The sequence below is a fragment of the Nannospalax galili genome, unplaced genomic scaffold, assembly GCF_000622305.1.
Source record: "Nannospalax galili isolate Female #2095 unplaced genomic scaffold, S.galili_v1.0 scaffold648, whole genome shotgun sequence".
NCBI lineage: Eukaryota > Metazoa > Chordata > Mammalia > Rodentia > Spalacidae > Nannospalax > Nannospalax galili.
The window spans coordinates 4,483,320-4,508,323 of NW_008360311.1; the positions used below are offsets into that span (position 1 = coordinate 4,483,320).

At 42.5% G+C, this 25,004-nt stretch overlaps 1 protein-coding gene across 1 annotated transcript in view; it reads left to right on the top strand.

Moving 5' to 3' along the window:
• Positions 1-594: 594 nt before the first annotated feature.
• Positions 595-25,004, top strand: part of Ppp2r5a (protein phosphatase 2 regulatory subunit B'alpha) — a 54,176-nt gene continuing 29,766 nt past the window's right edge. The window contains exon 1 of the mRNA XM_008824825.2: positions 595-801. Within this exon, the coding sequence (XP_008823047.1) occupies positions 624-801 (178 nt within the window). The 5' untranslated portion in view covers positions 595-623. The remainder of the gene's footprint in view (positions 802-25,004) is intronic.

A 25,004-nucleotide genomic window follows, 5' to 3' on the forward strand; every position in this document is an offset into this window, starting at 1 on the left:
CTCGCTTTGCCGCTTAGCCCTGCGATTGGCTGAGGGAACTGGCATGCTTTCCTGCCCCTGGCCCTCCCGGGAGCCCCGAGAGGCTAGCGGAACCCCGCGGAAGTTGTCAGTCAAACTCCTCCCCCACCCCCCGCCATAGCCACGCCTCATCTTCCGCGCCCGGCTCTTGATGGCTGTACTGGAGGCCACGCCCCCTCCCCCTCGCTTTGCCGCTTAGCCCTGCGATTGGCTGAGGGAACTGGCATGCTTTCCTGCCCCTGGCCCTCCCGGGAGCCCCGAGAGGCTAGCGGAACCCCGCGGAAGTTGTCAGTCAAACTCCTCCCCCACCCCCCGCGAAAGGAACGCGAGCGCTCGCCGGCGGCTCGCGCGGACCCGCGATGGCAGCGCCCCGTTTGGAGGCTCCGGGCCGGGCGGACGGCGCGGGCAGCGGCCGCTGAGGAGCCGCTCGGAGGGAACGCACCGTCCGAACTCGCTTGACATCCGCCGTCCGCCACTTCTGCTCGGCCCGCACGGGGATGCGGCCGTGAGGCGCCGTCGGGCGGGGAGCAGCTCTCGGCTCCGGGGAGCGAGCACGGCGCGGGGGACCCGGGGCGCAGGGCGGCCTCCAGCCGCCGCCCGCCGGGATGTCGTCGTCGCCGCCCGCGCCCTCCGCCTGCGCCGCCATCTCGGCCGCGGAGAAAGTGGACGGCTTCACCCGGAAATCGGTGCGCAAGGCGCAGAGGCAGAAGCGCTCGCAGGGCTCGTCGCAGTTCCGCAGCCAGGGCGGCCAGGCAGAGCTGCACCCCCTGCCCCAGCTCAAAGGTACGCGCGGGTTCCGGTCCCCGCTCCCCCACCGCCTTTTCTGCCCTCCGACTCCACGGGCTCCCGGCCCGCATCCTGCCCACCTGCGCCGCCCGCCCCGCCGGGTGAGGCCTTTTCTGCCCCCGGCTCCGAGGTTTCCGCCCTGCGGGCGCAGTCTGCACCCACCTCCCTGGCCTCCCTTCGGCTCCTGGCCGTCGGGCCCTGGGTCCGAGTGCCAGCAGCTGGGAGGTAGACGGCCCTACCCCGCCCGGGCGGGGGCATCCTCGGTGGAGTGTTAGGTCGGTGTCCTCCGGTGCAGCGCGAGCGTGCGCGCAGGCTGGACGGCGGGCCGGGGAGGGTGCTGGACGCCCGTCGGGGTCCGCCCGCCGCCTGGCCGCACTCCCTCTGGCTCTGCCTGCAGCGACAGGCTTTTCCAAGTTGTGTCCCTGGTGGTGGTGCTTGCCTTTGAGAGTCGCTGACTTAATTTGCGGCTTCTGCGTCCTTGCGTTTTAGGACATAGGTGTTGTAGGAAAAGATGGTTATATTCCTAGATGGTAGAGACATTCTTGCAGCCTGGTAGACAGCTAGATGATGTACAGCCCAGGAAGCCAGGGTTCGTGCCAACACATACATGTTCGACAGATTTTCAATTCCTTGACGCGGAGCCAGCATCCCCTTCGAGACCAGTCTGGTTCTGATTTGGGCCTGCGCATCCAGCAAGGGGTCTAAAGAAAAGCCCAGATCAAATCGCTGTTGACCTGCAACAGCTTTGGAGCCCCACTCAGACCCTGCGCTGCTCGGCCCCCGGGGTGCCTCTGAATGGAGGACCTGCCACAGCTGGAATCACACGGACTGGAGAAGAGGCTGTGTGTGTGTTCGTGCTGTCGCACTTGTGGCTACATTGCCTTAACTAACGTTAAGAGCAGCGCAGCGTCGTCCGTGGTAGACGCCGTGGGGACGGCACTGCGAGGCTTTGGCTAGTGAGTTACTGCCCATAGGTATGAATGTTCACACGCAATTATTTTATGTTTTGATCTTTTTCATTAATTTATCATGTTATCTTTACAGTTTGAAGGCTTTTTCTTTCATATGCTAATTGGCTGAAGTGAGTTTTGATTAGTGTACTTAATCCTCACTTTTATTTAATTAATTGGATTTTAAACATGGTTCTCAATCCGAAGATGCAGCTTTAATTTACTTTTGAAACTGGCAAATATATGCATAGAATTCAGTAATTAGATTCTAAGTTATATGATGTTTGGTTCAATAGTTGCAGGCACCATAAATGTTTTCATATACAGTAAAAATAATAGAGGGGAAAAATAAAACCGGAACTTTAATTACAATGTCGGCATGAATGTATAATACTCCTCATAAGGAATTATCCAAGATGAATTCATGCAGATTCAGTTGAGGAAATAAGGGCTGAAGAGATGACTCTGGCTGTTCTTACAGAGGACCCGGGTTTCATTCCCAGTACCCACGTGGTGGCTAACAACTTTCCAGAACGCCAGTTCCAGAGGAATTCGACTCCTTCAGACCTCCCTAACATTGCATGACCCCGGTGCATTTACACACATGCAGGCAATACGCTTATACACATAAAATAAAAATAAACTCAATTGAGGAAATAAAATCTTTAGATTGTTCTCTGATAAGAAAAAGTACTTTTACTGCCTCCAGGTGCCAAAATGCTTGAAAAGTGATTAAAAAAAAAAAAACATTGAATTCCTTCACGTGGTACTTTGGCAGTGTCCTTGATACCACAGTGTTGTTTCTGTTAGTAGTATTTTTTTCCATTTGTGGTTTTAACAAAAAACAAAACAAAAACCAGCCAGTGGAAAGCCCTTTGGTGTCTGTATGAAAGAGAATTTTCCCTTCCTGCTCTGAAGCATAATCTTACTTTGGAGTGATTCAGATATCCATGGGCATTCAGGATCTTCCAAGTATTTATACCAACCTGCTTACTTCACACTTCGTCCATGTGGGCCTGAACTGGAAAGGTCCCCAGTAGTTTCTCTTAAAGCAGACTGTAAGGATTAACAAAATAATTCAACCTTTTCAGCTATTTAAAGTTTAGTTTTTCAAAACCATTTAGGTAAGTAGATTGCATGATTTTTAATGATTAAAAATATTCAAAAAGAAAGTTTTATTATAGACCACATTTAATAAACCCTGTTAATCTTTTTTTTTCTGCTTTTTATAATAAACCCTGTTAAAAAGTTGGGTTTTAAAAAAATCTTTTAATTTTATAAATTCTTCTAGGAGCTAGATATGAGAAAATAAAATTAGGAACATTATCAAATCACTTTTTCTGTGCTTTAAATTTATGTTAGTCTATCTTAGGTTTTAATTTTTCCCACCTTAAACTTGTAATCTAGTAATGAACAATTAGGAAACTTAAAAAAAAAACTTATTTACAGTAGGAAGTCTTTCAGTCTCTTTAGCTTAAGTTTCTGGAAGAATTGGTTTGGTAAAGTAGTGGCATTTTACATTTATATAACAGTTTAACATTATCAAACTATTTTGCCTTTTATTTTTAACTATGAACCACTATTGCTCATGACATGTGGAACAATCCAGAACTGTATCTGGCAATCCATTATATGCTTTTTCACACCTGCTATGCTAATGCTCTTCTGTGATATTCTAGGGCTCAGTATATTTCCACAAATCCTATCTTTCATTGAGCTACCCTAGTAACTTTTTGCAAGACCAATGTTAATCTCATTTTTATTGAAAAGATTGAGGTATTTATTTGATATTCTATTTATTATTTTTACTTTATATGTATCAATGTATTGCCTGTATGTGTGTAAGTGCACCTGTGTAGTGCATTGCATGTGGAGGCCAGAAGAGGGCATTGGATCCCCTGGAACTGGAGTTAGGAACCATTGTTACCTGCTGTGTGGGTGCTGGGAACTGAACCTGGGTCCTCTGCAAGAATAGCCAGTGCTCTTAACTGCTGAGCCATCTCTTCAGCTCCTGGAAGATTGAGGTTTAAGCAGATTAGTTTGAGACCTCTGATTATCTGGATGGTGTTGTGTCTGACATTGGGACTGTGGTCAAATGATTTCGATATTTTTGCTGTTAACCGATTTTACATAAATTTGGAGCAGGATGGTAGGAAAATCTGGGTCAGTGGAGTTAGCCTAGGGTCAAAGGTAAGATGTTAATTGAGTAATTTTCCTCATCTGTAAAATGGGATAAAACTGTCTCACAGGATTGGAGGAAGTAAGTGAAATAATTTAAGTGCCTAAAAATAGGCAAGGAAATGTTCACTCCCATTCTCTTTCATATTTGAAAATCCAGATTAATTTTTTTTTTTTTTTTGTCTTTTTGAGACAGGGTCTCCCTGTAGCCCCAGCTGTCCTGGAACTCACTGTGTAGACCAGGCTGGCCTTGAATTCACAGAGCTCTGCCTGCCTCTGCCTCCCGAGTGCTGGGACTAAAGGCGTGCGCCACCATGCCTGGCTAGATTAAAATATTTTGAAGTCAAGGGTTATTAATGAGATTACTAAACGTCCCTAATGTATTTAAAGTAGGACTTTATAATGTTCTGGGTGTTGTGTATGTGAAGTGCATGGAGCTGCAGCAGTTTTCAGCACGTATGACTGAAAATAGGGTGAAGTGGATTCCTTCAAATAAGTGCTGAACGCTGTGGTAAGAATGCTTTTTAAGTTAGTTTTTCCTTTGTTGTTGTTTTGTTTTCTTTTGTTTGACAGGGTCTTACTCTGTAGTCCTGGCTGGCCTGGAACTTGTATATAGATCAGGTTGACCTTGAACTCAGAGATCTACCAGCCAAGGCAGGAGCCACCATACGTGGCTATTCTATTGTTTTAATTATGCGTATGTGTGGTATATGCACATGAGTGCAGGTGTCCTTGGAGGCCAGAGGCATCAGATCCCTGGAGCTGGAGTTACAGGTCCTAGGAACCGAATTTCCTCTGAAAGAGCAGCCGTGCCCTTAACCCCTGAGCCATCCCTCCAGCCCCTGTAGTAAGAATTTTTTACAAAGCAGAGGAATAAAATTAATCAGTGTAGTTATATAGACTTGAATTGCTTATAGACTACAGTCATTAAATAGCAAAGAACAGAAACTGGTTTTGAGATTAAAGTCCTCTTTGGATGAGATAATGTCCCAAGTACTGTTCAGTTTCTTTGTTGGAAACAGGGTCCCACTTCAAGTACTGAGGCCGGAAGATTGTTGATTGAAGTGTGTTGCTTAGCCTTGGGGAAGTGTGTGCTTGTTTTGTTGTATGTGGTCTTAATGAGTTCTGTGGACTTTAGCATACTCTGAAGTCCTGTAGCTGTCTTGATTGGGAAGCAGGGGAAACCAGTAGTACTCAACTCTTAAGGTTCTAGATGTTCACAAGTTATCCCACCCAGACAACTCGTTTCTAATCAGGATGACACTAAGGAGCAGTCGGTGGCATCTGAATAAGCTAAGACCAGTGCCTTCAAAGGTTTAGAACAGGGCGGTCATTTAGGATGGTCCTCTCTTAGGACTATTGTCATATCCCTTCTGGAACACATAGTTAATTTTTCTCCTACATTTTAAGATATACTTAGAGAAATTGCTGAATGCAGTATCTAGTAATACTCTTCGTGTGAAGGAAAATCCTTTCTCTTAAAGTCTTCAGAATTCCTATTTAGGGTCATATTCCGCCTCCCATTTTTTTTCTTAATTTAATTTTGGATTATTTTTGCATCTATTGAGTGAAGTGATAATCCAGGAAAGTCTACCTTGAAAACTTTGTGACGCCGGGTAGAGCCCTGTCCTGCAAATAGCGCATCTGAACTGTCTTTCTGCGTTAGTGATGACTCACGGTTGCTTTGGGCTAGTTGTTTAACCCTGTGAACTTTAATCATTTTCACTTATAAGAACAACACTGTCCTTGATAAAAATCACAATGGTGATTAGTCTTTAGGTTCATATTGCACCTTTGAATTTTAGAGACAAAAGTTTATCAACAAAAACAATACATTTGGGAAGTAACTTTTTGTGTTTTTTTCAGTTTGGCTTTTACAGTTGTGAGCATCTGGGATAGAGTCTAGTTTACTTCTGTTTTTATGTGTTTCCTATCCTGTGTTACACAGTACAGTCCTTGTTATACACTTGGAAAGCTTTAAAAGAATGCATAGCTGGTCACCCATTCCCCAGAGTACGCATTAATTGGTCTGAGGTAGAACCTAGGCATATTTATTTCTTAAAGCTCTCGGTGTGATTCTCATGTGGAGTCAGGAGTCAGGGCTGAGCATCACTACTATCCCTTATGTGTCTGCTGATTTAATTCATTAATTGAAACTTTGTCCTTTTCTCTGATACTCAAGGCTCATTACACAGATCATTAACTTTTCCTGCCCTCACTTCACCTCCTGGTATTTTACAATTCACTCTCTTAACTTTGCTGCCCCCTGTGGCTAATCAGCTGCTTTCCTGAAGGGGAGAAGAGTTGTTGGGAGTCTGGAGGTTTTTTTTTTTTTTTTTTTTTTTTTTGAGACAGGGTCTCCCTGTAGCCCCAGCATAAAGGCATGCCCCACCAGGAGTCTGGAGTTTTAAGTATGAGATGATTCTTTGAGATTTTTCTTTATTATTACAATGAAAGCCCAATTATCTCTCAGTATCAGGTGGTCAGTTTTCTTTTTTTCTGAGTTTTTTGGAGCTGAGGTTGAATAGGTGAATAGAATTGAGAACATGTAGAGGCCCTTGCTTTAATGCCATCTTGAAGGATAACAGAAGACTCCATTCACTTTGGGTTATCAGACTGATTTTTTTTTATGTATATTGTTTCCTGAAGATCTGGACTTAAAATTTTATTGGGTGTGTTGAATAAAAGGATAGGAAAATGGACAATTGAGTTTAGTTCTGGTTTTGGTCATGCCTTACATTCATTTTATACCAAAACTCTTTTCCGGAGTCCTTTGATATTGTATCATTTTACTAACCCTCACGTTTTTGTGGAAGGTGGCGGTAAGACTCCAGAGGCACTCTTAAGCTGTTTCGCCGTTTGTCTTTGGCCTTTCTGCAAACCAGTATGAGTCATGTTTTGTTGATGTGGTGTTGGGGGTGAACGTTCAGTTGTCATGTAGTGATGTTTTCTCTTCAGAATGATAATTTATTTCAAAAGCAGATGTCATCTTTTTTTCAAGACTCATTATAGTACCAGATACAGTGCTCTGTGTATAGCAGACATGGTCATGCAGACACTGTGGCTGTTTTGATGACGAAGTTCCCACTGGTTGTCTTTTAGTCACCCCTCTCCTTGCATTGATAAGTTCCAGAATGTTCAGTGTTCACAACCAGAGATCTCTTCGGTTTTATTTGATTATTGTTTTAATAGATTTATGCCTAAAATAGTTCAGGCTTATTTAAAGTAAATGAATTCTGGTTTCTTAGTAGTACTTTAATAGTAGTAAATACAAGTTTAAAACAGAGGCGTTTGCTCTTGTATTTTGCTAGTGGGTGTGTAACTCTGACCTGTTCTAGGAAGCAGTTGAAAAGGGTTATGTGGAAAAGTAATACAGGGTTGGCTCTCAGACATGGATCTATTGTGTATTTAAAATTCAGCAAGCTGAAATAGTTTATATTAATGTTTTTCCTTCCTTTTTCTTTCTTTCTTTCTTTTTTTTTTGAGACAAGGTCTCCGTGTAGCCCCAGCTATCCTAGAACTCACCTTGTAGACCAGGCTGGCCTTGAGCTCACAGAGATCTGCCTGCCTCTGCCTCCCAAGTGCTGGGATTAAAGGCGAGCGCCACCATGTTCGTCTTTGGTTTTTCTTTTTTTAGATTTATTTCTTTGTGACAGTCTCACTGTGTAGTGCAGACCTCAGACTCACTCTGTAGCCCAGACTGCCTTTAAACTCATGATCCTCCTGCCTTCCCAATGTTGGGATTACAGGCCTGTACCACCATGCCCAGCTAGTTTAGATTAATTTCTAAATTCGAGGTACAGTCTTAATTTATGAGGATGTCCTTGAAGGAGATGAAAGAAAGAGATTTAAAATATATAATGACTTTTAGTGCATTATTATGTAACAAGAAACCTAATTGCTGAGAGTTTGTTTGACATGACAGGCTGGGTTTATGCAAAATAGCCCCTACTTGTCTGAGCAGGATACTTGACTAATAAGCAGTTTCAGGACTGTTTTTATGCACATCTTTTTGAACTCTTCCCTGAAGGAATTTGTTTATCTGGCCTTTGAGTGAGTAATGAAGAATTTTAGAAATCCTATAATTTTGACTCACATTTCCAAAGAAAGTTACTGGGTTCCGTTTGGCTGGGCTTGTTTTGTTTTGTAGCTTGCTGACTGTGACTGGGTCATGATGGATCTGAGAGAACCTGTTTCTAACTTGGATGCTAAAGGTGAAATTTCTTGAGGTCCCACTCTGGAATGGGCCAGCGAAGTCACCTATTGTAACCACCGATGCCTACCGATGCCTACTCAGCCCGCCAGTGCCCACCAGGGCTCCACAAGTCATTCTCAGCCTCCTCTGGGGATTGTTCCTTTGTTCTCAGTAAAGAGCATTCTAGTCATTTCATCAGAGTCTTTCTTGAAAGTAAGGACTGTGGGTTTAGAACAGCCTAAACAATGGCTAGAGGTTAAATGTCTGAAGTAAGATTTTTTTTCCTGGTCTTTTTGAGACAGGGTCCTCTTGTAGTCCCAGCTGGCTTGAACTCACTGTGTAGACCAGGCTGGCCTTGAACTCACAGAGATCTACCTGCCTCTGCCTCCCTAGTGCTGGGACAGGCATGTACCACCACGCCCTGCTTGATACCATTCTTCTATTAAATGGTCAGAGGAAAGAGTTTGCTTGCCCAATACGAACTTTGCTTTAAAAAAATTTATTTTCCCTTTGGTTTCCATGGTGCTTAGGTGAGCCATTGTAGCGATTAAGATGTTACTTAGTAAGGGAAATAAAACAATAAATGCCTTTTCTTTTTGAAATTAAGTGTATTTAGGAGCTTGTCATTGGTGGGGAATATAGATTTGATTCAGGCAGCTTCATTTTGTGTGCTGTATTGTGATGTCAGGGGACTGTGTAGAGAGCAGCCTAGCTTCAGTAGGGGAGGGGAGAGAGCAGAAGAAGGAGATAAACAGACTTGATGACCAGAAGGTGTTAAGTAAAGTAGATGGAGTCTAAGGCCCATCTTTGGGACAGTATGTACAGACCTGTAACTGAACATGGCATGTTTGTGTGGCTGTGATAGAGAAGACACTGAACAGCAGGTGGGAGTAGGTCATCCTTGTGATGTTCTGTTGAAGAGTGTATAGCTAAGGCTGTGTGTTTATACCTGACTGTCCTGTGAGAAGTGTGGGAAGAACAGATACTGGCCTTGTTACCCAGACATGAGAAGAAGATGGCTGTCTAACTGGAAATGGGGTGGGATCTCAGACAGGGCTCTGTGAGGGGGACGTCAGAATGATAAGTTTTGACTTGAACAATTAGATATGTAATAGCAGTTTGTCAGTAGGCAGCCCAGACTGACCTCAAACTCAGCAGTCTAACCTCAGCCTCCTGAGTGATGGGATTTCAGGTATGTACCACCTTGCTCAGCAATAGCAGTTTACTGAGAGACAGATCAGATTAAGGAAAAGAAAAGTAGCATTTTTGTTGTTTATTGGTAGTGCTTTTTATTATTTTTTGGCCTTTTTTTTGAGACAGGGTCTTCTTGCTAGCCCCAGCTGGCCTGGAACTCACTATGTAGACCAGGTTGGACTTGAACTCACCCCCCCACCCCCCCCACCCCTGCCCTGTGCTGTGTGCCACCATGCCCGGCTGGTAGTGCTTTCTTAAAAATGTTTTGTTTGGTTTTAAAATGGAGTCATATTCTGCTGCCCAGGCTGGCCTCAAACTCACGGTAATTCTGCCTCAGTTTCCCAAGTGGTGTGAGCTGCCACACTTGGCTTAACTAAAACAAAAAACAAACAAAACGCAACAGTTTTTTGTGCGCCAGGTTGAAATAAATTAAAGTGAAGTTGCCTTGTAGAAAGGTAATTTGGGTCTAGAGTTGAATGGCTAGATCTGTACTCGTGTAGTAACCTGGGCAACTTCGGAGTCTTTAGGTTGTCAGGGGTATTTAAAGCCCTGGAAGTTGAGGCAACTGCTCAGTGGAAATCTGTGGAATTAGAGGCCAAAGAATACCAGCATTTAGATGCCGGTCAGAGGAAGAGGAGCAGCAGAGGCAAGAGAGGCAGGATGAGTGGGGCCTGGGTTATCAGAGGAAAGGTCTTAGGTGGGGGCGGTGTAGAGGAACATCGGAAAAGCGGATGAGTCAAGTAAGGACTGAAAATGTCCATGGCTTTGGCAGTCTTCCTTCTGGTGTCGTTAGTGACTCGAGGGGCATTTCAGAGGGTTGATAGACTCGAAATGAGAGGTCTGTAGGGTAAAGATTAAGTGTTAGTCCAGCTAATAAGTAAAGACGGTGCTTTCAGGAAGTTTTGGCAGTTTTTAAATAATATATTGTAGCTGCTAGGGAGAGAATAGATTGTGGGAAAGCAAGAAGGGAACCAGTCAGGAGGTGGTTTGAGTAGTCTAGTTAAGGCATGACGTAGCTTGATCAGGATGGTTGCAGTAGAAGTAAAGAGAGATTGATTTAAAGTGCATTGTAGCTAGGACTTGTTAGGGTGGAAGCATATGCAGAGGGGAGGATGATTCATTCCCAGATATGTTTATCCTGGACATCCTGGTGCTGCTGAGGAATCTAAGGAGCCCAGGTGGAGAGGGAAGAGCTGGTTTTATTTGGGAAACTTGAAATTTGAGATCCTTTTGGAAATCTAGTTATATTTTTTAAATTTACTTTTATATATATATGAGTATATTGCCTGCATGTATGTAAGTGCATCTGTGTCCTGCAGTGCCCAAGGAGGTCAGAAGGGGGCATCAGATTCTCTGGAGCTGAGTTATAGATGGTTGTTCCCAGCCCTGTGGGTGCTGGGAATCAAACCCGGTCCTCCAGAAGAGCCGCCAGTGCTCTTAACTGCTGAGCCATCTCTCCAGCACCCTAGAAATCTAGTTATAAATATCAAAAGGACCTTTGGAATTTTTGTTATATTTTACCTATTTGTATGTGTGTGGCACACTATGGCGATCAGAGGACAACTTGCCGAGTTGGTTCTCTCCTTCCATCATGTATGGGGTCCTGGGGATCAAACTTGGGTTCATCAGGCTTGAAGGTAAGGGCCTTTATCCACTGAGCCATCTTACCAGTCCTGAATATTTGAATCAGTGTCCATTTGGTAATCTTTGTGACTACTAAACATCATTACATTTGTTATTGTACCTTCAATAGCTTGCTCAGACTCCCAAGTTTGCTAGCCACATGGTCTTCTGGCCAACTGTCTCCTGTGTGCACTCAGTGCAGGAAGTCCTTGGTGTGTGCAGGAAGGAGATGATAAATGTGCTGGGAGAGGTGCATTACATGTTAGTTATTTAACTGCCTGCTTTGTGCCTACAGACTTGAGTACTTTGAAATTTGGTACCTGTGTCTTCCTACACAGTGCTTAGAAGCCTGTGCTGATACTATTTATTGAATGAAATAATGAAGCAAAAGCTATTGTTATAAAGAAAAATATTCTAGATCATGCTGTAGCTCTCAGTTTCACACTTGAAACTAACTTAATGTGTGCACACACCAATGCTCTTTGCGTTTCGTAGATGAGGAAACCAGAAGCTAGGCAGCCTGTGTACGCGTACCGCATGCAGGCCACTTACAGTTTGAGCTGCTCAGTTGTTTTTCCTCTTCGGTGTTAAACTGAAGGTGTATGCTGACTGCACTAAAGCAAAACTGAGCACCTTATTTTCTTTTTTTCTCCTAGCGAAAGAGAAATATTTGTAGTTGAGAGCTTTCTAAGAAACATACTGGTGGGGCTGGAGAGATGGCTCAGCGGTTAAGAACACTGACTGTTTTTGCAGAAGACCCAGGTTCGAATCCCAGTACCCACATGGCAGCTAACAATTCTCCGTAACTCCAGTACCAGGGGATCTGACAGTCTCTTCTGTCTTCCTCGGGCATTGAATGACACAGGTGTACTTACCTACATGCAGGCAATACATGCATACACATAAAATAAAAATAAGTTTTAAAATATTTTAAAAAATACTGGTTTCTCAGGTGCTGGGCAGGTGGACCATTATATTATCAAACATTGTTTTGTTGTTGTTGTTTTTTTTAAACATTAAGGCAGAGGATCTTAAATTCTTCTGATACACACACACACACACACACACACACACACACACACCCCTCCCTCTAGAGGGCTGGAAAGATGGCTCAGTGGGTAAGAGCACTGGCTGTTCTTGCAGAGGACCTCTGTAACTCCAGTTCTAAGGGATCCAGCACTCTCTTCCATACAGCCATAACACACATAAAATAAAAATAAATAATATTTAAAACCTTCAGTGATTTTTGTTTAGCATTGCCTCATAGCCCTTAAATAACCTAAACGTTTTACTTAAAAAAAAAAAAAGTTTGAACCAGGTATTTTAGCACACACCTTTGACCCCTGCACTTGGGAGGCAGAAGCAGGTGGATCTTTGTGAGTTTGAGGTCAGCCAGTTTCAGGCCAGCCAGGGCTACATAGTGAGACCCTGTCTCAGAAAACAAAAAAAATTTGAAGGGTTGGTTGGAGACATGGTTCAGCAGTTAAGAGCACTGGCTGCTCTTGCAGAGGACCTGGGTTTGGTTCCCAGCACCTACATGGTGGGTAGTAACATGTAACTCCAATTTTCAGGGAATCCGACGCCCACTTGTGGCCTCCGTGGGCATTAAACAGCACGGTGCACCTACACACATGCAGGCAAAACACTCATACACGTAAAATAAAATAATTTAAAAAAATTAAAAATTTTGTTTTAAGTATGTGAATGTTTTGCCTGTGTATATGTAAATGCCCCGTGTGTGCTATGCCCATGGAAGCCAAAAGAGAGTGACAGATTCCCAGGAACTGGAGTTACGGAAGGGCACCATGTGGGAGCTTTGAACTGAATACGGGTCCTCTGTAAGAAGAGCTGAGCCATCTCCCGTCCCCCTAAAGCTTTTTCTTTTCTTCTAAAATACTTGGGGATTTTTTTGGTCTTTTTGAGACAGGGTCTCCCTGTAGCCCCAGTTGGCCTAGAACTCGCTATGTAGACCAGGCTGGCCTTGAACTCACAGAGACCCACCTGCCTCCCAAATGCTGGTACTACAGGCATGTGCCACCACGTCCAACTTGGAAATATTTATTTTACAAATGAATGATGGCAATGAAATAAATTGTTACCATGCTGCAGCACACTTGGGACAACTAGATTTTTAATTGGAGTCACCAGCCCACCCAGTTAAAGTCACCAGGATCTGTAATTAGAAGCTTGGATAAATTATTGTCAGGAACTGATTGACCGTACTTACCGTTATCCCTTTTGGAAGTTTCCTCACACTGTGACCACATAGTAGCATGGCCTGATCTTTCCTGTCTGTTGCCCTGATTTGAAGGCGGGAAATAAACTGGGACAAGATAACTTGAGACTTGCATCTGAAACCAACTGGGCAAATTCATCTAACACTTTGTGCATTTAGTTTCCTGAAGCTCCCAGGATGCAGTTAGACAGTTGTGTCTCGTTTCTTCAATAGCTTTCCGGATGTGTTTGTGTTTCCTGTGATGAACTAGCCTTAACCTTGGATGCAGAGTAGACTCAGGTAGCAAACATAATAGTGCAATGCTTAGAAGAAGATACATTTGGTTCCCATGGTCATATTTCCTTCATAGGAAATTTTGAATTTGTGTAGGAAAGATAAAAATAGCTCAGCTTTTCCCTGACCACCAGAGAGCCAGGAATTGGTGCTGGTGCTTCATCTGTTTTGATAATCTGACTTTCATTGTGATCTCCTGGACGATGCTAATGCAGATTTGGAAACGTTTTTAGATCAGCAACTTCCCCTATGGGATAGGGAGGGCTCTTTAAGATGTAATACTTGATGTGACTCACAAGTGAATCTCGGTCTCATAAATAAACTCATTTAAAGAGCGCGCAGTGAGAAATGTCATATTCGTAACAACTTCATTTCCTTTATTTTGACTTCATTGTTTTTGTAGAGTTTTTATGTTAAGCCAGATGTGGTGGTGCACGCCTTTAATCCCAGCACTTGGGAAGCAGAAGCATGTGGAGTTTTGTGAGTTCAAGGCCAGCCTTGGTCTCTACATAGTGAGTTCCAGGTCAACTGGGGCCCTAGGGAGACCCTGTCTCAAAAAGACCACAACAAGAGTTTTTAGGTTGTTAAAAAAATAAAACAACTCAGAAGGTTAGATTAAAAGGTTGAAAATAAGCCAGGCGTGGTGGTACACGCCTGTAGTCCTAGCACTTGGGAGGCAGAGGCAGGTGGATCTCTGTGAGTTCAGTGAAAGATTTATCGTCCTCTTTTTTTTTTTTTTTTTTTTTTTTTTTTTAAAAAAAAAAAAAAAAAAAAAAAAAAAAAAAAAAAGGTTGAAAATAAAATTCATTTAGAGTAAACCCATTTTTTAATCACCATCTACCTTTTTGTCAGTGGGATTGTACAGTGTGCTGCAGGCCATACTGTGATCCATTGTACTCCCTTAATAGAGTATTAGAAAAGACACTTTTTCTGAAAGACAAAACAGCGATTTTGGATCGATTCTGAAACTTAATTTTAGAAATTGTGACTGAGTCATTTGAAATCTTGGTTATTACTATTTATGTGTGTGTACGCATGTGCCACATGCATATACCCCCACACATGCAAACTTGGTTTGGTGTGCATGTGGAGGTCAAAGGACAACTTGTGGAAATCAGTTTCTCCTTCCACCATGTGGGTTTGGGGACTTGACTTCAGCCATCTCATTGGCTCGAAAGTTTCTTCTTTAATTTTTAAAAACATTTTCTTTACCATTTTTACTTTTTAATTTTTATTTTATGTGTATGAGTGTATTGCCTGATGTATGTGAGTATACCCGTGTTGTGCTGTGTCACAGAGGTCAGAAGAGGGCTTAGGATTCCCCTGGAACTGGAGTTAAAGACGGTTCGTAGCCACCATGTGGGTGCTGGGAATCGAACCCAGGTCCTCTGCAAGAGCAATTAGTGCCCTTAATGGCTGAGCCATTTCTCCAGCCCCTCCTCTTTAACTTTTAATAAAATTTTTGTAGTGTTGGGGATTGAATGAGAAGCAATAATTTCCAAGTTCTATTTCTAAGACTATTTTGTTTTAGGGGGGGTTGTACATAAATCTCTTGGAAAATCCAATTAAAATCACCATTTTCTCAGAAAATAGATTCAATATTTATATGAATTTCAGGGTTCCTAGTCTTAGACCCATTTGTGGTGGTAGAGGGAATAAAGCGTGTAGAGTGGAGGTCCTGCTGTAGAGACTTGAACACCTGGTTAAAAAATCATACTTTTTCTGAGCCCAGAAGGTATTTCATAAGAGTTAATGATAGGAGCACTTAGGAGTCAGAGGCAGGCAAATCTCTGTAACATTGGGGCCAGCCCTGTCTACATAGCGAGTTCCAGGTCAGCTGTGGCTACAGGGAGGCCGTGTCTCAAAAGATGGAGGGGGAGGGGGAAGGGGGGAGGAGGGAGAGGGAGAGGGAGAGGTGTTACTGATAGGGAGGCTGGAGAGATGGTTCATCAGTTAAGAGCACTGACTGCTCTTGCAGAGGACCCAGGTTTGGTTCTCAGCATCCACGTAGCGGCTAACAACCATCTGTAACAACTCTAGTTCCAGGGGATCTGACACCCTCTTCTAACATCTGAGAGCATTGCACAACATGGGTGCACTTACATAGCTGCAGGCATGACACTCAAATAAAAAATAGGATAAATAAGCCAGGCGTGGTGGCACACGCCTGTAGTCCCAGCACTCGGGAGGCAGAGGCAGGTGGATCTCTGTGAGTTCAAGGCCAGCCTGGTCTACATAGTGAGTTCCAGGACAGCTGGGGCTACAGGGAGACCCTGCTTCAAAAAGACAAAAAAAAAGAATAAATAAAATATTTTAAAAAGACTGTTGCTGATAGGAGTTAGGCACAAGGTAGATTTCCTGACACCATTAACTTGAAAATAGCTTTATAACTACTTGAGCCATCTACTCCAGTTAGAGAGAGCTGTTTCATATGTCTTATTCTTGAAAAGTCCCAAATGAGAAAATACTCCTAAAAATGTTTCCTTTTATGTTCAAATAGAATTGAGGCTATGACACAGTCTTGAGTTTGTTCTCCCAGGAGACAGTTGTCAGCAGTGTGGTCAGTGGTGCCATCGCTAAGGGTTGTGTGACGTCTTCGGTCCCCGTTTCTTTCTGCTTTGTTAGAACGGTATTTGAATAGGAAAAATACCATATAATGAGCCTTCCTTCCCCTGTTCTTCTCTCCCTTCTTTCTCTCTTTCACTCCTTCCCTCCTCCTTCCTTTCCTTCCTAGGAGCCCAGGCTTGCCAGAAAGTCTGTTTCCAGCCTAAGCCTTCAACATACTGAGATTACAAGGCATGTGTCACCTCCCTTAGCTTACAGTTTAAAATTTTTAAAATCTTTTTGAGCTGGCCTGGAACTTGCTATGGGGATAAAAAGTGAGCGCCACCATGCCTGGCACAATTTTTTTTGAAATAAAAATCAGTATGTTTTAACCCTTCTATAATAGTTATAAATACACATATATTTGAATGGTAATTTATTAAGCATGGAATGTTTATATTACAAGTTTTAGGCAGTATTCTAAGGATTTTTCTTACAAACATATATTAAAATATTATCAAATTGGTAGTGTACGTGCAAAAATTTCCTAAAATGTGATGGTTGTCATTTTTTTCTTCATTTTCAGTTTTAATGAAATCACACAACCTTAATTAAGTCATATTTAGTTACAGTGCTGAGTCATTTGTTAATAAATATTTCCATTGTTATTTTATAATAGCCTGATCTCTAAGTTTCAAATAAAAGCTGATTTTAGACTCTTAGTTATTAATGTTCTAAGGGTATTGCCAAAAAAAGCTACATGTCCTATATTCTGTGCCAGTTTCTTAAATTAGAATCTTGGATTACATCCTCAGCATGTCACTGTAGTGGTAATGCTGGGTTGCTATGATACAGTGCTTGTTCTATAATTTGTAGCATGAATCCTATATAAGATGTTACTTTAGATTTCAAATATATGAGCAACAGTAATAGGGGATATGATTTATAAAACTATTTGATTATAAATGATGATACTTTCTCTTTCAGATATTTATTAAACATTAGCAAATGAAAACTATGAAATAATTATCTTCAAGAAGTTTATCACGTTGATGAAGATGGTCCAGAAAAGTTTTTATTTTTTTGGTTGTCTTTTTGAGACAAGGGTCTCCCTGTAGCCCCAGCTGTCTTGGAACTCACTATGTAGACCAAGCTGGCCTTGAACTCAGAGATCCGCCTGCCTCTGCCTCCCGAGTGCTGGGATTAAAGGTATGTGCCACCATGCCCGGCAAAAAGAAAAGTTTTATGGTAGTGTATTAAAATACCAGCATTGGGCTCGAGAGATGACGCGGTAAAGAACACTTACTGCTCTTCCAGAGGCCCCAAGTTCAGTTTCCAGCTACTTATATCAGGTGGCTCACAACCAGCTGTGACTTCAGCTCTCAGGAGATCTGGCTTCTGTGAGCACCTGGTTTCTGTGAGCACCTGCACTCATGTACACAGAGACACACACCTATACACCTAATTTTAAAAAATAAAATTCCAGTATTCTTTTACTTGGTGTTTGAAATCCTGAGAGGTAAGATTATAGGCTAATCTTATAGTTCCTATGTATTATAGTCCAATCTGCTAAGATGGATTTACGACAGTATAAGCAGAACCACGTTATAGGGGGAAATTCTAAATCATCTCACTTTTGGTGTTTTTGAGACAGGGTCTCCCTGTAGCCCCAGCTGTCCTGGAACTCACTATGTAGACCAGACTGGCCTTGAACTCACAGAGATCCACCTGCCTCTGCCTCCTGAGTGCTGGGATTAAAGGCGTGCACCACCACGCCCAGCTGTAGTTTGTTTTTTAATTCAGCACACTGTTCTGAAACCAGTCCTATGTAGCCATATTAATACACTATTGTCAGATTTTTGATTTTTTTAGTTCTGATTTACCTGCGCATACAAAATTTTTGTCAACCAAATTTAGTATGATAAATCATAAGCAGCATCTAAAGATAAAACCAAGGGGATTCTAAGTATGTGTTCTATACGTGTTTGTGTTGGACTGAAATGTATGTGACTTGATCAGGGACATTACTACACTTGATATTAAACAGGATCTTTCAGTATTGTCATATTTCCTACGAAAATATTTTAGAGGCTAGGACTGAACTACTTTATTTTATATGTATGAATGTATTGACTGCATGTGTATGTAAGCACACCCAGGTCATACAAAGCCTGAGGAGGGCAGAAGAGGGATCCCCCAGACCTGGAGTTACCAACAGTTGTTGGGTGCTGGGAATTGAACCTAGGTCCTCTGGAAGAGCAGCCAGTGTTCTTAACCGCCATCTCCAGCCCCTGAAACAACATTTTGAAAATAGCTTTATGAAGAAAAAATTTACAAGTGGCTGGAGAGATGGTTCAATGGTTAAGAGCAGTGGGGCTGCTCTTGGAGAGGACCTGGGTTTAGTTTCCAGCATCCACATGGTGTTGGTAACTGAGTTTCAGAAGACCTGGAGCCTTCTTCTGGCCTCTGTGAGGCATGCAGGCAGTGCACATCTATACATGTGGGCAAAACACTTGTACACGTAAAATAAAATCAAGCCTTTTTAAGAAAGGAAAACATCCTGGACTGAGGATGTAGCCCAGTTGGTAGAGTGCTTGCCTAGGATGTAGTACATAAAATAGGTATAATGCAGTGTGCCTGTAAGTAACCCCAGTACCTGAAAGGCGACCATAGGAGGAGCAGGTGTTCAAGAGCGTCGTTACCTGTACAGCCATTTTAGGGCCAGCTTGAGGTACAGGAAACCCTGTCTCAAAAAAAAAAAAAATTAAATGTCAGACAATTCATCCATTTAAAAAAAATACAATTCAGTAGCTTTGGGCTGGGCATGGTGGCTTATGCTTTTAATCTCAGCACTCGGGAGGCAGAAACAGGAGGAGGTCTACATAGTGAGTTCCAGGCCAGCTGGAGCTATAGGGAGACCGTGTCTCAGGAAAAAAAAAAAAAAATTCAGTAGTTTTTAGTATATTCACAGGTGTATGTAACTGTCAGAGTCAGTTTTAGAAAATTTTTCATCAATCACTCAGCTTTTGTTTGGAAATTTCTTCATTTTGACTTTTTTATTTTATTTTATTTTTTTAAAGCTTTATGAGCCGGGCGTGGTAGTACATGCCTTTAATCCCAGCACTTGGAAGCAGACAGGCAGATCTCTGTGAGTTCCAGGCCACCCTGGTCTACATAATGAGTTCCAGGCCAGCTTGGGCTACAGGAAGACCCTGTCTCAAAAAAAGACTAAAAGAAAGAAAAGAAAAAGCTTTATTGGTGCATATGCCTTTAACCCCAGCATTTGGGAGGCAGAGGCAGGTGGTTCTCCATGAGTTTAAGGCTAGCCAGGGCCACATAGTGAGCTCTGTGTCAAAAAATAAAAACGGGCTGACTCAGGGTTAAGAGCACTGGCTGCTCTTGCAGAGGACCGGTTTTGGTTCCAGTGCCCACATGGCCGCTAACAACTGTCCATAACTCCTGTTCCAGGGTTTGCTGCGCCTTCTGACCTCTTTGGGCATTGCATGACACGACACGGGTGCACTTACACACTTGCAGGCAATACACTCATACACATAAAATAAAAATAATAAAAGATTTTTAAAAACCAAAAAACTTGACGGATATGGTGGCACACCATATTTTAGGTTTCCTGGTTCTTGGTAATGCCGAGTTGAGTCTCCTCACTGAGGAGTTCCTTTAGTGAGGTTTCATTTTGTTAACACTTCTCAAATCTGGAATTTCTATTTATTCTTTTTGTAAGGGTTCTATTTATTCTCTGTTGATGTTCTGTGTTTGACTGACCTTGTTATGAACCTTTCTTCTTTGTGGTTTCCTTTAGTTGTTTGAATAATGGCTCCTTGGAAATCAGATTCTGTCGAATCCTAGTGTGGCTGTGCTCACAAGCAATTAAATGAGGCTCTGTGTTCCCCTTCTTAGCCTATGGGGCTGTGCTTTCCAGAGAGAAAGGAGAGATAGGGAAGGAGGGGAAGGCAGGAAGGGGAGGGGAAGAAAGAGGGAGGAGGGAGTGTAAACTTGACTTCTAAGTGTATGTTGAAGCAATGTTGGGTTCTGGCCTCACTCCTGGAGGCTGTTACCATTACTTGTGTATTTGTTTAGTGACTGGATGAAGTCTCCCACCCCACCAGTCTTGTTAGGTTTCTGATGAGGTAGCCTCTCAGTTTATCCTGTGAGTGACTTAAGAGAGGAGCCCCTCACTTCTCTACTGTACGTGGCTAGAACTGGTCTTCTTGTTCCTCACTTGAAGAAAACATCAGGAAGCTTTAGGTAGAGAGATCCTTGGGTTCTGTGACTAGAGTTCCTGCTTAGCTGAGCTGAAGGAGCTGTTACTTCAAATATTGCTTACTGAATTTTCATTCAGTTCTTTTGTGGTCTGAGTGTCAAGTCCAGGGCCTTGGACGTACTAGGCAAGTGTGTTTCCATTGAACTATTGCCCTGCATTTTCATGGATATTCTTAGGTAGGTGTTCCCTTCTTTGCTGTTTGCCTTTGGAACTATTTCTAGAGGCTTTAAATGGTGCTTTGTTATTGTTTATTTGTTTTTAAATCTTACTTGTTTTTGAGACAGCTTCTTGCCTTGTAGACCTGGCTATCCTAAAACTTAGTATGTAGAGGCTGACCTTGAACTTTTGGTGATCTTCCTGCCTTTTCCTTCCAAGTGCTGGATTATAGGCTTGTACTACTACACTTGGCTAAATGGCTGTTTTAAACTGAACTTTAGGACTAGGGATATGACTCCATGTTAGACCACTTGCCTAGCATTCATAAGGACCAGGGTTTGATCCCCAGCATTGCAAAATGAAAACTAAAACTAAATAAACTTAATTTTCTTCGTTTCCCTGGGGAGCAGTTAGGTCTGAGGAGCCCTTGTCCTTATCTTGCTGAAGTCGGTCTCTGACTGGCCCACAACTTTAACTTGTTTTGTAGCAGTAATTAACGCCATCCCTTTAGCTAGGACATCACAGCTTTCAGGCACAAAATTGTGCAGTTATACTTGAAATCTTAAAGCTTTGGGAAAATTCCTTGAAGTAAACAGCTTTCCAAAACTGACCTAAGAAGAAACAAAAATCTCAGTAGATATATGTTGATTTGATTGAATCCAAATTAAGAAGTAACATTACCAGAAAGTAAAATTACAGAGTGTTGTCCCTCATGAACATAAATAGAAAAATTCTTTCTGAAGACCTGGGCTCTTTTGTTATTTATTTATTTTAAAATATTTATTATTTTCATTTTATGTGTGTGAGTGTATTACCTACATGTATGTGAGTGCACCTGTGTCGTACAATGCTGTGGAGGTCAGAAGAGGGCTTCGGATTTCCCTGGAAGTGGAGTTAAGGATGGTTTGTAGCTGCCATGTGGGTGCTGGGAATCAAACCCGGGTCCTCTGCAAGAGCAGTCAATGCTCTTACCCTCTGAGCCATCTCTCCAGCACTGATGACCTGTATCTATGACATTTTTGTGACATTATTTCACTTTGACATGGCTATTTTAATATATTTTAAAGAATAAAGTTCTTAAGTCCGGGGGGGCAGGGAACTCTTACAAAAATATTAACAAATTAAATTCTAAAATATATAAGTAGAATGGTCCATACTGATCATGTAGAATTCATGCCAGGAATGCAATGCTAGTTTTATATTTTTAAATGACTAAATTGCTTCTTGCCCTTTTCCCTGTGGTCTAGCGTAAAAAATGACTACCACCTAATTTTTGGCAAAGACATAGATTGGAGAAAAGACAGCCTCATTAACAAATGGTGCCAGGAAAAGTGGCAGGCTAGAGATGCTCAGGGGTTAAGAGCACTGGCTGCTCTTGCAGAGGACCCAGGTTTGATTCCTAGCCACCCACATGGCAGCTAACAATGGTCTGTAACTCCAGTTCCAGGAGAATTTGATTCCCTCTTTTGTCCTCTGCAGGCACTGCACAACACGGGTGCAATTACATACTTTCAGGCAGTATACTCGCACACGTAAAATAAAAAGCTAAAGAAAAGAGATGACTAAATAGTATAAAAGAAAAGTGGTATTACTTCAGTGTAGACAAGTAGTAGATAGTCCCTCTTCTGTGTCTTGCCTTGTCGTTAGCACTTTCTTTTCAAATCCAGCTGCCTCTGAAGCTGTGGTCTAGTGTAGTGTTCATAAGGCTTCTGTTCTTTTGGAACTTTGAAGAAGTAAAGATGGAGAGCTGGATGGAGAACTCATGTGAGCTGGGGCTTCCATGGTTCCCTTCTCTAAGGAATCACAGTTCTGGATGGCCTGTTCTTCAACATCTAAAAAGACTTTTGTGTTTCTTGTCCAGTGTTTAGTAGGTTACACCAGGAGGACTGGTCTGCAGGGAGAAGTCTGAAGCACACAGTCTGTCATCTTTAGCAACAGACATACAGTATGTGGAATTTCATATAGAATTCACATGTACCACTTATTCATTTTCACATTTTTCTATTTATAAGTGTGCTTGAATATGTTTTATATGATTATTGGTTATTTATGTGTTGTAAGTTTTTCTGTAGACTTTAAAAAATATATTTTATTATTTTTATTTTATGTGTATGCATGTATTGCCTGCGTGTAGGTAAGTGCACCCATGTCATGCAGTGCCCGCAGAGGTCAGAAGAGGCTGTTGGATCCCCTAGAACTGGAGTTACGGACAGTCATTAGCTGCCATGAGAGTGCTGGGATTCGAACCAGGGTCTTTTGTAAGAACAACGAGTGTTCTTAACCGCTGAGCCATTTCTCCAGCCCCTCTGTAGGCTTTATTTCCCTTTTTCTTTTTAGTTTTTTTGAGATAGGGTCTCACTATGTAACTCTGGCTGACCTGGAACTCACTATGTAGACCAGGTTGGCCTCAAACTCAGAGATCCTTCTGCCTCCGCTTCCCAAGTGCCACAACTTCTGGCTCCTTTTTTCTTATTAAAATTTTTAAAAATTGGCTGGGCATGGTGGCGCACGCCTTTAATCCCAGCACTCAGGAGGCAGAGGCAGGCGGATCTCTGTGAGTTCAAGGCCAGTGTGGTCTACATAGTGAGTTCCAGGACAGCTGGGGCTACAGGGAGACCCTGTCTCAAAAAGACCAAAAGAAATTTTTTTATTTGCTTTTATTTTATGTGTATGAATATTTTACCTCATGTATATAAATATACCATGTGCATGCAGTACCTATGGAGACCAGAAGAGGGTGTTGGATCTCCTGGAACTGGAGTTGGGGATGGTTATAAGCCACGATGTGGGTGCTGAAACCTGAATCTGGGTCCTCTGCAAGAGCAGCCAGTGCTCTTAACCACTGAGCTATCTCTCCAGCCCTGCTCCTTAAATTTTAAACAAATTATATCTTATTTTGTGTGTGGGCAGTGGGGGTGTGTGTGTCACAGTACATGTTTGGAGATAAGATGTAGAAAGGACAACTTGGAGTTGATTCTCTCCTTCCACCATGTGATAGAGGTCTCCGAGATCAAACTCAGGTTATAAGACTTAGTGGCAAGCTCCTTTACTGGCTGAGCCATCTTGATGGCCCTGCATTTTACTGATTTGTAGTTTCCTTTTGTATATTCTGCATACTGGTTCTTTGAATTTTTTTTTAATTAAATTTTTGTGAATTTCATACAATATATTTTTGATTATATTTAGATCCCCTCCAGTATCTGCACCCCTCTTAAAAACTCCCCACCAAATTCGTGTATTATGTACATATATGCCTATAGAGTCAGGTTGGTGTCCCCAAATGTCCTTCATCCACTAGAGCCTGGACAACCTACCAAGAGTCTGACCCTAAAAAAAACGAGACTAAGTCTCCCCTTCACAGCAGTCATTAGTTGCCAGTAATTCAGGTAGGATTGGGGTTTCTTAACCACTTCCCTCATCTATGCTTGAGTGCTGGGACTACAGGTGTGCGCCACCACACCCGGCAAAAGATGATTTTTTAAAATATTTTATTTATTGTTTTTATTTTATGTGTACAAGTGTATTGCCTGCATGTATGTGAGGGCACCCCTGTCATGCAGTCCCACAGAGGTCAGAAGAGGGCCTCAGATTCCCCTGAAACTGGAGTTAAGGACTGTTCATAGCTGCCATGTGGGTGTTGGGAATCGAACCCGAGTCCTCTGCAAGAGCAGTCAGTGCTCTTAAACGCTGAGCCAACTCTCCAGCCCCAAAAGATGATTTTTAAAAGAACTTTTCAGGTTCTCAAAACAGCATGTTAAGACATTGATCCAAGTTGAATTCCTTGTATAGATTCACTGGGGAAGGTGTTGACCCTCTCATCCCTGAACATGGTGTAATCTCTGTTTACTTATTTATGTTTACTTAGAGAAAGTGTCATGATTTACTTCAGAAAAGTCTCGCTTTTGTTAGACCTCTTAGAGATTCCTTGCCTGTTGAAATCCTGTCACCATATTATGAGGGAGCTCAGACCACATGGTGAGGTCACATGCTGGTGGTCCAGAACTAGCTGGCTGGCCCCTAGAATGCAGCTTTTAAAGGAATACTTGCTATTTTATTGGTAGTGCTTTCATCCTTGTTATTCCTTGGGTGGTTTGAATCTCAGCTTCATTAGATTTTCTTTATGATCCTTTAGGGCATGCCTAATACGGGGTTCTCTGTGTGTGTGTGTGTGTGTGTGTGTCTGTGTGTCTGTGTGTCTGTGTGTGTAAAGGGATGAAGCCCCAGGTCTCACACATGACAGGTAAGTGTTCTTCTATTATACCCCTGACCCCTGATACTGTAGTTTATATATTGGAGAACAATGACTTTGAAACTTTAAATCTGTAGATTATATAGTGTAAAACATCTTGCTTTAGAGCTGAGGACCCGTATACATTGCAGTGCGCTCATACAAATATATATAGTATCCTTTGGTTGGTTGGTTTGCCGAACTTGAGTTGTGATCTCTTCCAAAATGATCTTACTACTTACCAGTTGGTTGCAACTCATACTTTGAAGCACAGTACATTAGGGCATTATTTTTTATCTTGTAGTCTCACTATGTAGCCCTAGCTGGCCTGGAACTTACTA